This window comes from Oncorhynchus masou, chromosome 32, assembly GCF_036934945.1.
Source record: "Oncorhynchus masou masou isolate Uvic2021 chromosome 32, UVic_Omas_1.1, whole genome shotgun sequence".
Lineage (NCBI taxonomy): Eukaryota > Metazoa > Chordata > Actinopteri > Salmoniformes > Salmonidae > Oncorhynchus > Oncorhynchus masou.
The window spans coordinates 41,770,313-41,787,651 of NC_088243.1; the positions used below are offsets into that span (position 1 = coordinate 41,770,313).

Sequence of the window (17,339 nt, forward strand, 5' to 3'; positions counted from 1 at the left end):
GCTGACAGGGACATAACTCGCCTTCCTTCCCCGCATCTCTTGTTTACAGTCTTCCTCTCCATCGCAACCAACCCCTCTCAATGGAGCCATAAAAAGCAAATAGGGGCTTTTAGAGAAATTGCCTGTGCACTAAAGATTAATAACAGTTGGGCCAGCTCAGGAAGAAAGTCCACAGAGGCTAAAAGGACATTGGAGATTAAAAGTGCCACATCCCTAAATTGGAATGATTCAACAGGCTCTGGCTCTCCAACCATCTTTTGAGAGTCAAGGCGTCAATTAACCTGCCTGATAAGTCATCATTAGGCACTTAGATGGTCGCCTACTGCATTATGTGAGGCACATGACCGTTGATTTGTCAGGTGAGTTTTCCAACCACAATGATAACAGAATCGTTCTATGGGCTAATTAACATGTGCACGAAGAAGGAATATACTTTGATGATAATCAGATAAAAAGTCTGATAAGAACTTGTAGAAAATATAAGTCTTTGTCTTATATCAATCTGAAAATGCTTGCACAGGTGCCTGGGTGTGCTTAATGAATAGATTAGACTGGCCCTGTTCTGCTAGAAAAACTGAGCACTGACTTGATCTCTGATGAAAATAGGTTTGGCTCTATGTAGGCCTACGTTACAGCAGGATACTATGCAGTGCAGTAGCCGACAGGAGGCTACAGTGGTTATTTTTATATCCACATGTTTTTCAGAATGGACCATAAAAAGTAGGCATAACGTAGGCACATGTAGCTCCTCATGGCTGCAGCAGGGAAGAGCGCGCACAGCGTGGCGTTTCCATGGAAACACCCTGCATAGCAACGGGAAGGCGTCTTCAAAGTGAACCCGTAACGACCCTAACAGAGTCAGAAGTGTAGCTAGCTAATGTTGCTCGGTGAATAGTTACATTTTAGTTTATCTAACGGTAGTCCTTAAACGTGTTAAGGTTTTAGTTTGTATCATGTGCACAAATATGAGAGCCCTGGAGCTGAAAACCGAAGGGTTTACGGTGAAGTCAACAATGAAGAACTCAGTGGTAAGTTTGAGTCATCATATCTAAAGATGGGTAGCTAGCTAACTAGTTACTAGCTTTAGCTATAACTAACGTTAGATAACCCTTGTTCTAATTGTTATAATGTTGTTGCTCGCTAGCTTAGTTAACTAGCTAGCCAGTTGACAACATATTTGTCTCGCGCACTTCCCCAACTAGATTGCATAAAGACACAATACCAGCATCAGCAAATCAATGACTTCTCGTGATTATGCCATTTTGGCATAGGGGAAAGTATATTTGGCATAGCTTGTTAACTATACAGTAATAGTCTAAATTGACTGATTCATCTACTACGTAGCCAACGTCACATTTGCTAGTATGATCGGCTGAAGCAATTGCGCCAAAAGTTCAGCATTGTGATTGTGTTGTGCTTTGTCATGCATAGTCATACACACAGTAGCCCCACGCCGTTTTGGTCTTTGTGTGTCAAAAAATATACATGTCAAATAACACTATTTGAAGTGTCGAATATGACTATTTGACGTAATAAGCTTGTTGACCAATCAAGACCTGAACATGACTCACGTCACGTAAATTTATTACGTAGTTATTACACATTGATTACACGATTGCTCGTATTTCATATGTCACAACGATTCACCAATACCTACGCTATGATGCTGATCATGTTTTGTCTCGCGCACTTCCCCAAGTTCTGTTCTTCCCCCAAAACGACATCATCTGTTTCAGCAACTATAGTTAGCTAGCTAACTATCTACACTCCAACCGTGTTCAAGATTATCGAGTCTAAATATGGCATGATTCCACCAATTGTAACCTTCTGCAACACTTTCAAAGAGGGACTTTTATTTGGAAGAGGAAACGCAAGTTCCACTGTTGTGGCTAATCCTTATTGTGGCTATTTTCACAACACATAACCCGGTCAGGTCAAGCCATATTAGCCAGGTGAAGCTAGCTGGCTGTTTATAACATTAGTTTTTGGGCAACAGGGTTAAGTAGCTGGCTAGCTAGTTATTTCAATAGGAGAACAACAAGTGGCTACATAGCTAATACTTATTCACATGGATTCCTAAACCATTGCGAAGAATATTGTCTTCAGGCTGGTTGCATTGGTGCAAGCTAGGTGCCACTGGTGCAAGCTAGGTAAAGCTAGCTAACTACCACAGAAGTTGGAAATAACATCTGTTTCAAAGATATATGCAAAAAAACGTGGATCCTGCTCTTTTGACCTGAACTAATTTCAAATGCTTACACAGACGTTTTCCTATTGGGTTGAACAAATAATGCCTTATTACCAATGCGGTATTGTACAGCTGTGACAGTGATTGTAATGGTGGCTCTTGGCTTGCACGTGCAAATTCAGCACACGCAACATTCTATAATAGAATTGTGTCTTTTTTTTGGGGACACGCAAAGACCCAAACGGCGTTCCATAATCAGGTTGGTTATTGGTAGGATGAATGGGATAATGGAATGACGGGGCAACCTGTCACTGGCTTCCTGAAATGACTCTCTCCCTCTCCTGGCAGGAACAGAGACATGCTACATTAGCAAAATAACTAACATTGAAATGCTTACTTACGGGCTATTCCCAAAAATGCAGAGAAAAATATAAAAGAAAGTTAATAACACAAGGAATTCATGCACAATGAGTAGAAATAACTTGGCTATATACACAAGGTACCAATACAGTGTTAATGTGTAGGGGTACGAATTCATTGGGTTTTGGTTTGGTCATGTAGTGTATGTGGACAAAAATATAATTTCAAAATCATGGGCATATGGAGTTGGTCCCCCTTTTGCTGCTTTAACAGACTCCACTCTTCTGGGAAGGCTTTTCACTAGATGTTGAGGGAAGGTTTTCCAATAGATGTTGGAACATTGCTGCGGGGACTTGCTTCCATTCAGCCACAAGAACATTAGTGAGGTCGGGCACTGATGTTGGGCGATTAGGTCTGGCTCGCAGTCGTCATTCCAATTCATCCCAAAGGTGTTCTATGGTGTTGAGGTCAGGGCTCTATGCAGGCCAGTCAAGTTCTTCCACACCGATCTTGACAAACCATTTCTGTATGGACCTCGCTTTGTCCACCCGGGCATTGTCATGCTGAAACAGGAAAGGGGCTTCCCCAATCTGTTTCCACAAAGTTGGAAGCACAGAATCACAGAATCGCTTCTGTGGCATACCACTTCGTGGCTGAGCCGTTGTTGCTCCTAGACGTTTGCACTTCACAATAACAGCACTTACAGTTGACCGGGGCAGCACTAGCAGGGCAGAAATTTGATGAACTGACTTGTTGGAAAGGTGGCATCCTATGACAGTGCCTCGTTGAAAGACTCTGAGCTCTTCAGGAAGGCCATTCTACTGCCAGTGTTTGTCTATGGAGATTGCATGGCAGTGTGCTTGATGTTATACACCTGTCAGCAACGGGTGTGGCTGAAATAGCCAAATCCACTCATTTAAGTGATAAATCTGACCATTTTTTAAAAATTGTCGTCTAAAATGACATAACCAAATCTAACTGCCTATAGCTCAGGACCTGAAGCAAGGATATGCAAAATGTGAAGTTTGTGGAAATTTGAAATGAATGTAGGAGAATATAACACATTAGATCTGGTAAAAGATAATATAAACAAAAAAAACAGGCGTAAAAAAAAAAATCTCCATCATCTTTGAAATACAAGAGAAAGCCCATAATATAATATAGGAGTCTAGGCGCAATTTAGTGTGTGTATGCAACGTTTCAGATTGATCTTGTGAAGCATTGCAATACTGCATAATATATAGCAAAATTACTGAATGTAAGTACATTATTTACCTTCAGAGGTGAATGTACATATGGGTAGGTGTAAAGTAGGTGTAAAGTGACTAGGTAACGGGATAGATAATAAGCAGTAGCAACAGCACATGTAATGAGTGAAAAGAGTGAGTGCAAAGGGGGGGGGGTCTTTGGTTAACTATTTAGCAGTCTTATGGCTTGTGGTGGGTGGAAACTGTTCAGGGACCACTCCTGTTAGTTCCAGATTTGGTGCACCTGTAGTGCTTACCGTGCGGTAGCACCGGTAGTGCTTACCATTTTTACAGCCTTCCTCTGATACCACCCCTTGTAGAGGTCATTATTATTATTAATCACCAGCCTGGATATTGTCCCTCAAATGAGTAAGAGGAAGAATGAGAGGAAGAGAAAAGGGAGAAAAGGCACTTGCTGGACACATTTTCTGACTGTCATTCAGATTTAGTCCATTAAAAGAGTTCTCTTTCAAAAAGAGGCAAGTATTTTGCCTTTTTGTTGTTACATTGCCTGGTGTGTGTGTGTGTGTGTGCGCACGCGTGCTTCTGAAATGTCTTCATCCAGTGCAGAAAATGCAGGAAAAGCACAATAAAGATGTGCCTGTATTTAAGGATGCAGAACAGGTGCTGCACCTCACTGACAGCCTCACGTCGACCCTTTCAGACTCTTTCTTATTTATTTATTTATTTATTTAACCAGCCTTCTGTATCAAGCTAATAGCTGGCATTACAAGCAGTGTCTGTCAGCTTGTACCTTACTCTCCATCTCTATTTGAGCACAAACACAAGGTACCAAGGCATGGCCATCGAATTTCCCCAGAGGTGATAGGCTAGACCTCATAGACTTTGAGTTAAACTACTGAATGAGTAATTTCCAAAGACAGTCTGGCTCCCCCAGACCACTCCTGTCCATTTTAGATGAAGATGGATCAGGAGAATGTAATAGATATCAGAGCCCATCAGTCCTAATTGACGTGTCCTATTGATTGGTCAAGTAAACCCATCTTCTGAGCCAGGAAGTAGGTTATAGTGGGACATTTTGACAAACAGCCCTCTCAGTGTTTTGTAAAAAGGCCTAGGCTTTAGGCCTAAAATGCAACAGTAGATTATTTATACAGTAGGCCAACATTGTTTGTTGCATATTTTGGCATTCGGCACTTAGGCTATGCCTATTTATTCAGCGTTGTTTCATAGACCAGACGTAACATAGTGAATGTAAATCTGGGACACTCAAATTAGTATGATGTGTTACGTTTAGTATGGTTCATAAAACAGAAGGTTACTTAAGGCAAAAACAAAAGTAGGCTGGTTGGTCGAGGTGGATGGGTAGACCTATAATGTGAACTTCTAGCAACCCAAGGATTGCGTGTTTGAATCTCATCATGGCCAACTTGAGCATTTGAGCTATTTAGCAACTTTGCAAATACTTACTACTTTTTGTCTTCTTTGCAACCCTTTCCATGAACCTAACCTTAGCCCTTTAAACTAACTCCTAATCCGTTCGCATTAGCCACCTAGCTAACGTTAGCCACAGCAAATTGTAATTCGTAACATAAAAGTTTTGCAAATTCGTAACATATTGTACAAATTGCAATTAGTCACATATGCAAATTCTAATTCGTAACATATCACACAAAATGGATGATGGACATCCACAAATGAATACATACCATTCTAAATGTAACATATCATACTTTTAAACCACACATTTCACTGCACCTATCTGGTGTATGTGGCAATAAAACATCATTTTTCAGTATTTAAATGGACTATTTTACTACCCCTGAGTCCAGGTTGATTTATTAGTAAGGCATATAGGCCTAGTATCTATTCACAACGGTCCCTGGCTTTAGTTGAGCAAATTATGAAGTGAAAGGAGAAGTTTTACATTTCAATATGCTAATGTTCCTGCCATAGTAACTCATCATTCTTATGGGTACACAAAACAATGTTGATGTTGCTAAGTGGTCAAACTTTCATAATTACCATAGTGAGGTGAGACGTTTATACTGATGGAAATAAACCATAGCTCTGTTTGGATCATATGATATTCACCCTTAGTGAAGTCAGCAGGACATTTACATTACATATATTGCAAGTTAATTATTGCTTAGCATGCGCGCACCACAGCTATCGAGTCACCTCCGCAGCCAGCAACCATGCGTGTTTAGCAAAGAATGGGAAGCTTAAACTGATTGTCTTCTTTTATGTAGAAACCCACACTGAACAGGCTGCCTCTTCCTCTATTTCTTCATAGCTTAGGGGGGTGTGAGATAAGTTGAGCCATTCAGCATCCGCTCAGTTAAGGGAAATATAGTATTCTTTCTAACAAAGATATCTACATATATTTCAAAATGTTGTGTATCCCTGGACATAATCAGAATTCCTGTAATCATTACAGTTTTGAAAACACAGCTTGTCCAAAAAGAAGTGGCCTCTTGCCACAACTTACCCCAAACCCGCCTACAAATTTTCTGTACTGAATGAAATATTACCACTACCTTTTTAGTAAAACTATGTCTATCTTTATTTCTTTATTTCCCAAACACAATTATTTTAGGGCGCTTTCATATATCCCCTTATGATCCGGATCCTTGAGCATTTGGTACCCTGATCCGCTATAAAGCATGTGCGAAACGCAAACAAACCCTGTCTGAAACAAATCCTGGACCTGCATTAGTAGTGGATCTAAGATCCAGGACCCGAGTACCAGCTATTGTGACACGGCAGTGCATAACTTTTTTTGCCGTTGTCAAAAAGCTAGCTCGCTAACTGTGCATCTTGCTTATCTCACCCTGTTATTGTCAGGTCTTGTGAAAGCGAAACCTAGTCTGTAGAATTCTCACAAACACTCCAGGAAACCAAATTTCATACGTGAAAATGTCCTTAATAATTGTAAGCATCTTTTAACACAGGCTAACAAACACTTTTTGTCTCATCACTGCAACTCCCCAACGGGCTCGGGAGAGGCAAAGATCAAGTCATGCGTCGTCCGAAACATGACCCGCCAAGCCACGCTTCTTAACACCAACTCACTCCCGAACATGGCTGCTTGTGACACAGCCTGGGATTGAACCCCAGGCTGTAGTGACGCCGCAACACTGAGGCGCAGTGCCTAAGACCGCTGCTCCACTCAGGAGGCTTTTGAAACATTTTTAACATAGGCCAGGCCCTGTTGTTACCTCATATCTCAGCGATAATGCCTTGCATTACGCCCATAGCTGAGGAAGATGTTTTGAGTTATAATAACGTTATTCTATCATCAGATTTGCCTAGTGGCATACAGTTCAGCAGAATCATTTTTAGGATTACACACAGGGCTAAATCTTAATTTGCAAATAAATTCATAAAAAATCCTACAATGTTATTTTCTGGATTTTTTTTCTCATTTTGTCTGTCATAGTTGAAGTGTTCCTATGATAAAAATTACAGGCCTCTCTCATCTTTTTAAGTGGGAGAACTTGCACAATTGGTGGCTGACTAAATACTTTTTTGCCCCACTGTATGTGTCGTTTCAGGAAACTAGGGCTAAGATGCGCGCCACTATTTCACAGGAACGCCATTTGAACGTACACTTTTTTTAATCAAACCACTTTTTTTTTGCAGAAATGTCTTCTGGAACATGTAAACTTTCATGTGCCTGAATAACATACTTGTATGCCATATGTAAATACGAATACAATTGTTAAATTACAAGCCTAGTTGGGTTAGCCATGGAAAAAGTCAGCAATCTTCCCGCTAGCCATGATTGGCTGAGATAATAAGTGGGCTTGTACATGCCGAGAGATGAGTTCGGATTGGTCTGCCATGTAGCATGCTTCTGTCTATAATATGAGCTAGTCAGGATGTGTATGTAATCCTTTCTAATGCAGCTTTTTTGAAAGATATCACATAGTAGAACTGCATAAGGGTTGCTCTCCACTTTCTGGAGGACCGAGTTTGAAATCAGTGGAATTAGAGTATATGATAGCCAAGGAGATGGAGAATATTCTGGGGTTTGATTGCAAATATGCAGATGGAGTCAAAAAGAGAACACAAAAGGCTCCGGAATACATCTTCAAACTAAGGGCAACCTTAACATCCATGACAGAGAGGGAGAAGCGTCCATCCATGTATACAGATAAGAGAGTCCAACTAGTTACATTTTCCAATATTACACTTTTCTAATTTTGTCAGAAAGTTGTTTTCATTTCAAGTTAACTTCATTGGGATAGGGGGCAGCATTGGGAAGTTTGGAAGAAATGCGTGCCCAGAGTAAATTGCCTGTTACTCAGGCTCAGATTAGGCCTAGATTTGGATAGAAATAAACTCAAAAGTTTCCAAAACGGTTAAAATAATGTCTGTGAGTATAACAGAACTCATATGGCAGGCAAAAACCTGAGAAGAATCCAACCAGGAAGTGGGAAATCTGAGGTTTGTAGTTTTTTTAAGTGATTGCCTAGCCAATATCCTGTGTCTGTGGTGTCAGATTGCACTTCCTAAGGCTTCCAGTAGATGTGAACAGTCTTTAGAAGTTGTTTCAGGCTTCTATTGTGAAAGGGGAGAGAATAAGAGCACTCAGAGTAAGTGGCTCAGCTGAAAGCCATGAGTTGTTTATCGCGCGTGGCCGTGAGCGCGAGGTTCGTTCTCTTTCCTTTCTAATGAAAACAGTATTGTCCAGTTAAAACATTATTGAATATTTATGATAAAAACACCCTAAAGATTGATTATATACATCGTTTGACATGTTTAATGGAACTTTTTTGACTTTTCATCTGGACTGCATTCAGATTACTGGACTAAGCGCACAAACCAAAAGGAGGTATTTGGACATAAAGATTAACTTTATCGAACAAAACAAACATTTATTGTCTAACATGGAGTCCTGGGAGTGCCATCCGGTGAAGATCATCAAAGGTTAGTGATGAATATTAATGTTATTTCTGACTTTTGTGACACCTCTCCTTCTTTGGAAAATGGCTGTATGGTTTTCTGTGGCTAGGCGCTGACCTAACATAATCGCATGGTGTGCTTTCGCTGTAAAGCCTTTTTGAAATCGGACGCTGTGTTTGGATTAACAAGAAGTTTATCTTTAAAATGGTGTATAAAACTTGTATGTTTGAGGAATATTAATTATGAGATTTCTGTTGTTTGAATTTGGCGCTCTGCAATTTCACTGGCTGTTGGCGAGGTGGGACGCTCATGTCCCGAACGATCCCAGAGAGGTTAAATTGTACTGTTAGCGAGCTATCTAGCGTTAGCTGGTTGGCTAGCAAGCTAACATTACGTGTATGATCTGTGTAGTAATATTATTCATCTCAGAGCCATTTGCATTGCTAGTTTTGCCTAATGTTAGCAGTTTCATGCAGGGTAGTAACGTTATGATTTGGGATAATGGTTAATTTTTTTAGCAAGCTAGACTCCACTATGCAAGTAGCTATTTCAATAGAATGTTTACAATGTCACAGCGACAACTGTCGATAGACTGGCTAGTAAATTCGCTCTGGCTATCTACTCTGATTTTGCACTCTTGTCTGAGTGTGCCAGAGCACAGAATAACTGATGAATTTGCGAACGCTCAAAACCAGTTGAATATGGCAGGTAAACGTTGGCAAAAAAGCATTGCCAGCAGCACAGTTGCAGTCACCAACGCTCTGGAAAAAAATAAAAACAGCCTAACCCAAAAAATTGTTGCCAGCAGCAGAGTTGCAGTGACAAACGCTCTGGATAACATAAAAACAGCTTAACCAGCTAAAATGGTCAGAGTGAGCTGTTCTCTCATTTATGTCTGGAAGTAGCTAGCAAGCTAGCTTGGGTGCTTGACTGCTGTTGTTAGATCAGAATGCTCGGATCAACCCTACTTTCTGGCCAGACGCTCTGAATTTACGAACGACCAATCTGACAACACTGAGTTTACGAACGCGCAGAGCACACTGGCACTCCAGATTAAATGTACAAACACACCCATAGTATAACCAGCCATTAGTCTTGAAATCTTTTGTTTTTTAGTACATAGCTTCACATGTGAATCCTTAAAGGGAGGGGTGGGGCTAAAGCTTAAAAGGGTGTGAACAATGCTGAATGGGTGTAGACAAGGAAGAGCTCTCCAGGAGGTACCAAAACATTCAAGATCCATTTTCTCAAAAGTGAGGTTACAAGTTTATCAACTTTCAAAGCAGAATTACTTTCCCATTGTTCCTCAACTGTAGTGTATGGTATACCATTTTCTGGATATACAATTTTCTAGCTCTGAGTTTCTACTTTTATCCAATGTAAAAAAACACATTTTCAAATTTTGCTACATAAGACCAAATCGAGCCTGTCAGTCACATATGTATGCTGGTCAGCAATAAATAGCAACATGTGATTATCAGACTTTTTTTCCACTACTGATTTTATCAAAACTCAGTGGTGCAGCAGTAAGTCATTGGCTTAAATATCCTATAGTCCATTGGATTGCCAGGTTCGCGTCTTACATCATGCTTTCATTTTTTTCCTTCAAGTTTACTCGTTTTCTAAAACTGAATCTATGGCATTATTTTGGATGCTTTAGACAAAAACGTATATGATACTAAATAAAACAAATTATTTGAACAGTGCAGAAACCACATAAAACTATTTTCTAAATAGTGTGCCTGTAACGTGATTTGACATTTCACCCTCAATGTTCGAAAGTTGCCTACTCTACCTGCTAAGCTACTGGTCAGGTGTATTTCTGTATACAAAATCCTAACTAGTAGTATAAGTATGGTATCTAGTAGAGGTAAGCTTTTGAAAGCAGCTTAATCGAAGAAAGCACCGGAACCACGGCAAAATCAGTAGGATCTTGCATTTTGCAACAAATGGTTTGAAAAAGCAAGTGATTAAACAAAACTTTAGAACGTTATTGATGACGTACTTCTGTTAAAGTGATACACGCATCGACACACTGCTCTGAAGTTAGCTGCTTACGATTTTGACGCATGCCTTGGAGCTCCAGTATATTATGTTACGTTACATCACGAGTGCCACTGACTCACCCAATGATGAAGTTAGCATGAATTTGCATAGCTCAGGCTTCTCACTGCACCGGTGATGGTCTCAAGATAGGCCTGAGCTACTTTGAAAAACAGTGCTGTTTGTTCAAGTTTGTTTTTGCGTCTACTGACAAATTACTCTTCTCAGCAGTAGGCTTTTGCTTTCCAAATATTTTTTCGCGCGATTGTATTTTGGAACTTGCGAAAGGCCTTTAACTATTCACTGACAGCATGAAGAGAAATAGAATCCATAGAACAAAAGTGCCCATTCAAGCCAGAACTGACAGCCATTTTGAGCATACCCATGAGTTTACCAGTCAAATTACCAGGGTGAGGTTCCAAAACCCTTCCCAGCAAGCACATTTGGTTCCTTGGAAGTTGTGGGAAGCCATAAGTTTCCTGACCGTTAAAACTTAATGTTTTTTTTAAACGTTCTGAGAACGGAAGTGAACATTTTGCCTGTTTTGGGAATGTTCATTTTTAGGTTGCAGGGAGGTTCTGATAATGTTTTTCTTTGGTTCCCTGAAAGTTTTATTAACGTTCTGAGCACAGAAATGCTAGGTTATTTGAAGGTAATTAAATAATGTTCTGAGAACACGTTTCAATAAGACTTTTTATAAAACTAGCTTAGGTTAACTGGTTTGAACCCCAAGCACAGATAGGACATGTCATGACGTGACTACCATTAATGTTATTAACTTCTTATGGCTGCCATCCCGTTAACGGGATAATTGTCATCAACAACCTCTGAATTGCATAGCGCCACATTCAAATAATATTACTACAAATATTTATATTCATGAAATCACAAGTGCAATATAGCAAAACACAGCTTAGCCTTTTCCACCTGTCGTGTCAGATTTTGAAAATATGCTTTACAGCGAAAGCAAGCCAAGCGTTTGTGTAAGTTTATCGATCGCTCTACAAAACATTATGTACACCTAGCATCAAGTAGCTTGGTCACGAAAATCAGAAAAGCAATCAAATGAATCGTTTACCTTTAATGATCTTTGGATGTTTTCACTCACAAGACTCCAGTTACACAATAAATGTTCCTTTTGTTCCATAGATTATTTTTCAAAATGTTTCACAAAAAATTCCAAATACCCCTTTTTGTTTGGCGCGTTATGTTCAGAAATCCACAGGAAAGAACGGTCACGACAATGCAGACAAATTCCAAATAGTATCCGTAATGTCCACAGAAACATGTCAAAGTTTTTTTATAATTAATCCTCAGGTTGTTTTAAAAATATATAATTGATAATATATCAACTGCAACTGTCTTTTTCAGTCGGAGAAGGAAAGGCAATGGCTGCCCAAACTCTGTTACGCATACAAAACGCTGCTGGCACCCGGCCATACAATGATGCAACGTTATCTTTCTCGCTCATTTTTCAAAATACAAACCAAATTTAGATGGTTTGGGATGAGTCGGACCACAGAGTGAAGGAAAAGCAGCCAACAAGTGCTCAGCATATGTGGGAACTCCTTCAAGACTGTTGGAAAAGCATTCCAGGTGAAGCTGATTGATAGAATGCCAAGAGTATGCAAAGCTGTCTTCAAGGCAAAGGGATGGTTGTTTGAAGAATCTCAAATATAAAATATGTTTTGATTTGTTTAGCAATTGTTTGGTTACTACATGATTCCATATGTGTTATTTCATAGTTTTGATGTCTTCACTATTATTCAATAATGTAGAATAATAATGAAGAACGTGCTTATCAGTTTTTTCATGCAGTTTCTTCCTTCACAGTCTCCATGAAATTATTACCTCTTCCTAAGTATTTGGCCAAATGTTTAATTTTGTGTATGGTTTCCTAGAAACAAGGGAGTCTCAACTTACCCCTTTTTCTCAACTTACCCCAATCTCCCCTATTGTAGGGAACATTGGGAACAGAAGCTCAATAAAATATGAATACTACTGTATTTAAAAAAAATATTCTACTCTGCCATGAAAAAAATATGCTGGTTCAGTTGGATCACACAGAAGTTGCTCAAACCTTTGTTGTCAGTCTCAGGCTGGTTGGCGGTGAGTACATTCAGAAGCTGATTCATACATAATAAACAAGGCCATTCTCAGATGGCTCACATATTACTCTGAGATGTTTTTAATATAAAAGGAGAAACCAAGTTTGTTTTTCCACTACAACAACATAGTGTTACTGTCTGTGAGGCTGCGCCTGGAGCTCTTTGTCTGTCTTATGGCTTCAATGCTATTCAGCAAGGCTCCACTTCCTTTTTCTCCCTAGCAATTATTCTCAAACCACCGCTCTACATTCCTGTGATTCCTTAGTAGGCCGATGGAATAACTGTAAGCAACAAGGGCTCCGCTTGAGTCAGTGACAATGTGCCTGTGAGATAGAGAATCTGACTAGTAGTCGACGTGTCTTTACAAGCAGTTGAAGTAAACTTGAACAACAATCTAGCTTGTGAACAAAACAATGTCTCAATTTAGTAGACTGTTGAGTAAATTAGACCAACTTTTATGTCTGTGCGCAGCACTTCTAAAATGAACCTTCAGCACTTCAATCAGATGGCGCACAGTTCCTCAGCCAGGCAGAGTTGATGTGCATCGCACGAAGTAGAATAAATATTATAGGATTCGTAGTTCTTTGTGTGATTAGCAACCAGGTATAAAACAAACTATTTTCATTCACAAATGCCAGTGAAATGCTTCCACTGTGGTTCCCTAACCACCCGCCAAAGTGGCTGGTGAAATAGACATCTTTACATCTTTAATTTTGCACGCCCAATTTTTCAGTTTTTGATTTGTTAAAAAAGTTTTAGATATCCAATAAATGTCGTTCCACTTCATGATTGTGTCCCACTTGTTGTTGATTCTTCACAAAAAAATACAGTTTTATATCTTTATGTTTGAAGCCTGAAATGTGGCAAAAGGTCGCAAAGTTCAAGGGGGCCGAATACTTTCGCAAGGCACTGTATGTTGCTACTGCTCTTTTCCCTGTTGGTCACTGACATATCGCTCCACCAGAGAGAGAGCTGCACAGAAAGAACAGTGCTTTGTAAATAAAAGCAAGGCCATTTGGAGCCCTAAAAGGGAATGGGCTTGGAACATCGGCTTATTATAAAGTAAAGTATTTGTGGCAAAAGGAACTGAATCAATACCCAGTCTTTGCACCGTCCCTTTTCTCTGTGATTCCTTCTTAGGAATGGGTGACAAAGACCTCCCTCCCTCCCTAACACACGCACGCACACACACACACACACACACACACACACGCACGCACGCACGCACGCACGCACGCACACACACACACACACACACACGCACAGGCCTGTAGGCAGATAAATACTCCTCAAAAGATCAAGGCTCCTTGTAGCACATTTCACCTGAGTGATCAAATCAATACCTGAGCCCTGGTAGAGCTACATGTGTTCCTCTGACCTTTTGTATGGCATGGGCCTGTAGATTGCTGTGGTGAGCACTGATAGAGTGCTGTACGGACCTCATTTACCGCTTCGCCTCCAGGATTAGCATTGAGCTGCCTGCCCGACCAGACAGTCCGCTCTGCTCCCTCCTGGGAAAAGAGATGGAGACTCGACAGTACTGACGTGACCTCCATTTCTCATTCCTCCCCCATATCATCATTACTCTCTTAAGCAGGTGCCTCTCTGATGTCTAGGCTACTCTTCCTCTCTCTCTAGTCGTCCCTCTCTATTTTTCCTCCCTCCGTCTCTCTCACTCTCTCTTCTTGTCGCTCCAAACACATTTCCCTGACAAGGGAGCTCATAATTTGCTCTGCGTGATAAATAAATAGGTCTATCCTGTGTGGGTGGTGGCGATGGGGGGTTGGAGTGCAGGAAGCCGAGCGAGCCCGATGGATGTCACGGTCTTCACTCTGGGCCCCCGTCCGCCACTCGGTTCCGATCCATCATCCCCGCCGCGCCACTCCGCTAACGTCTCCTGAGCCGCTGGAGCAATGGCTGCCACCAGGCTGTGACATGGAGTGCAGTCTAATGCTGCATCCCTCCGGCATCTCTCTCCCCCCTCGGCCAGACTCACCTCATCTTATTAACTCTTGAAATCCATTCCGGTAACTGCCTGTCATTAATCAATCAAGCAAATTTATTGCCCTTGCCTTAACAGTTGCACCTGAAGCTGGGCTTGCAACACAGCTATCCTCACCATAAGGCGATAGTTATCCTGTTTATTACGAGTACAGCGACTGCGATTAAATGGCATGGCGTTAATGTTACTACTTAGCTTTTTTTGGCTGGTGGAGGTCCTGTAGAACCATGTCCAGATAAAGCGTCCCCTGTGAAAAAGCTTAATGAAAAAGGTAGAGGGAGGAAAAAACGAACGTTTGGCAGGTAGCCAAGTATCAACAAACAGCACAGCAGCATGGAGACAAGTCCAGATGTTGTGACTTTGTGGCTGTGGTAACTGACGTTGGACAGAGAACTGGGTCATGGTAAGTAACGTGTTATTGGCAATTGGTGCCCGGAGGCCTGCATCCTCTTAACGCAGACTAGTGCGCAGGCTAGATCAATCACTGGGACAGAAGGTCCTTGGCCGGACACCGGCTGACTTAAAAATATTATCGCTTGCGTTATTCTGCTGACATTTCTCTTCATGTTAGCTTCTTTCTCAAATTTGAAAAAGCAACATTAAAACATGAATTTGTTTAAAAAAAAATAGCTAGATTATCTCGACGCACACATACAGTATACACACACACACTCCCTTTTAGGCCTCCATGATATGGCTGTATTTGTACCTCAGCGCTTTGTAGCTCCAGTGGACTTAATCACCAATAGCTCCTTTCACAGGAAATAGGCATTTCAAAATTAATAGATAGCTTGGCTTCTGAAGTATGAGTTTGCTGAAATCGCCTTCACCTTTTCCTCCGGTGCACAAAGACTGTCTGGCAGCTGCAGCCGGTAGTGGGAAATGTTTGCCATAGCCATTCCATATGACCTGATGAGGAGCCATAGTCATTGCTATTGTGTTAACTTTTTTTGGAGCTTGGTCTCGGTTCACAATTATGATTGCCCCATTTGTTATCCTCCTTGAAGACCTGCTTGAATTTTTATTAGGTGGCTTTAATGGAGGACGTTTATTGCCACTGCAAAACATAATTTCTCCTTGGAAGTGAATTATCTTGTAAGGAAATACAGAGGACATCTATAAACAATATCCGGTCGACAAAGCCAGGTGGAGGCTGTAAGCCTATCACTTTCACAGAATGTCCCTCCATTCCCAAGAGCCATTCTCCATTAACAATGAGTGTGCGGTGTAAAAGATTAAGAATGTGAATAGGCTTGTTGTAACAGATGATCTCCTCTCTTCCCATGGTGGTGTCATTGAGGCTAAGTAGTATGATGAAGTAGTATGATGAGCCAGGTTGTCTGAATTGAGTGGTCCTTTTAAGCTGAATACTCTGCTAATAATAGCATACAATGCAATTAGGCTAGTTTATTCACCAATTAAATCAGGGAGTTGATGATATGTTGTGTGTTGAATCTCTGTGATTTAGCCCATCCTCTTTTGACATTATTTACATAGCCTAATATGCTGGATGTCCAACTCCACAACATCATAAAATATTAATTCAAGATGTATTTTCTAAAGATTTAGGCTACTTAATCAAAATAAATATTTCTGATAAAGTAAAGTTAGAATCACGTAATATATCCTAGCCTGAGGCCTAGCGATTGTTTGATTGTTGTATTCCGAGCAAATAGCTGGTAACGATGATATCTCCTTGTCAATGATGGTTAGTGAAACAGAATCGATAAACCTGTGTCCATCACTCACGAGATAACATGACTTATTTAAACCTGTTGGGCTTAGTATTGGGAGAACATCAAAATGACTTATGACTTGGTCACTCGATTATCTGTCAGTTACCAGACACTGCAAAGTGTCCACACTTCTCTGTTTTCCTGAAGGAAAGAAGAAAAAGGTTGAAATCAAAATGAAATGTGACACTGTAATGCATCTTGTCTGGATAAAAAAGTAAATCATTGAATGCATCAATTGAAATTCAATGGATATTGGTCAAGCATTCAAAAGAACACTCGGTACAAATCAACCATCCCTCTCATCTCAACTCCCATAAGAATCACTGCCCTTGCTGGAGGAGAAGCAGCCCACCTCAGCAATCTAATCTAAGGGGGTAAGGCATGTGTCATGCACTGCACTCTCAGGGCATGCGTGGCAGATCGCATACTGAATACGTCAACATAATGAAATCCAGGGATAGAAAATCAATGTATCTGACACTGTTGTCACAATCCAATATGGCCAATGAAGGCATTTGTTCATCAAGCTGTTTTGAAAATCTTTAAAAAAAATCGCAAAGCAATAATGTTGATCTGACCTTTTGAATTTAGCTGAATTTCGCATTAGCCTAAAATGAATTGTCCCTAATCCCTCAAGGACAGGAGCAAATATATTATATTGAAAGCAATCGTTGTTTTACAGCTTTGTTGATTACTTTTGTGCTTCACAAGGGAAGCAAAGCTGTCTCTTTCGTTTGTATTGTTTTGTTTTATGATTTGCAGGTGACATACACCCCAAGTAAA

The 17,339-nt window shown here is 40.6% G+C and overlaps 1 protein-coding gene across 2 annotated transcripts in view; it reads left to right on the forward strand.

Moving 5' to 3' along the window:
• Positions 1-797: 797 nt before the first annotated feature.
• LOC135526084 (parkin coregulated gene protein) overlaps positions 798-17,339 on the forward strand; it is a 239,007-nt gene continuing 222,465 nt past the window's right edge. The window contains exon 1 of one of the 2 annotated variants that reach the window (XM_064954176.1): positions 798-1,028. In XM_064954176.1, coding sequence (XP_064810248.1) covers positions 954-1,028 — 75 coding nt within the window. In that variant the 5' untranslated portion in view covers positions 798-953. The remainder of the gene's footprint in view (positions 1,029-17,339) is intronic. The other variant, XM_064954175.1, reaches the window with a different exon arrangement.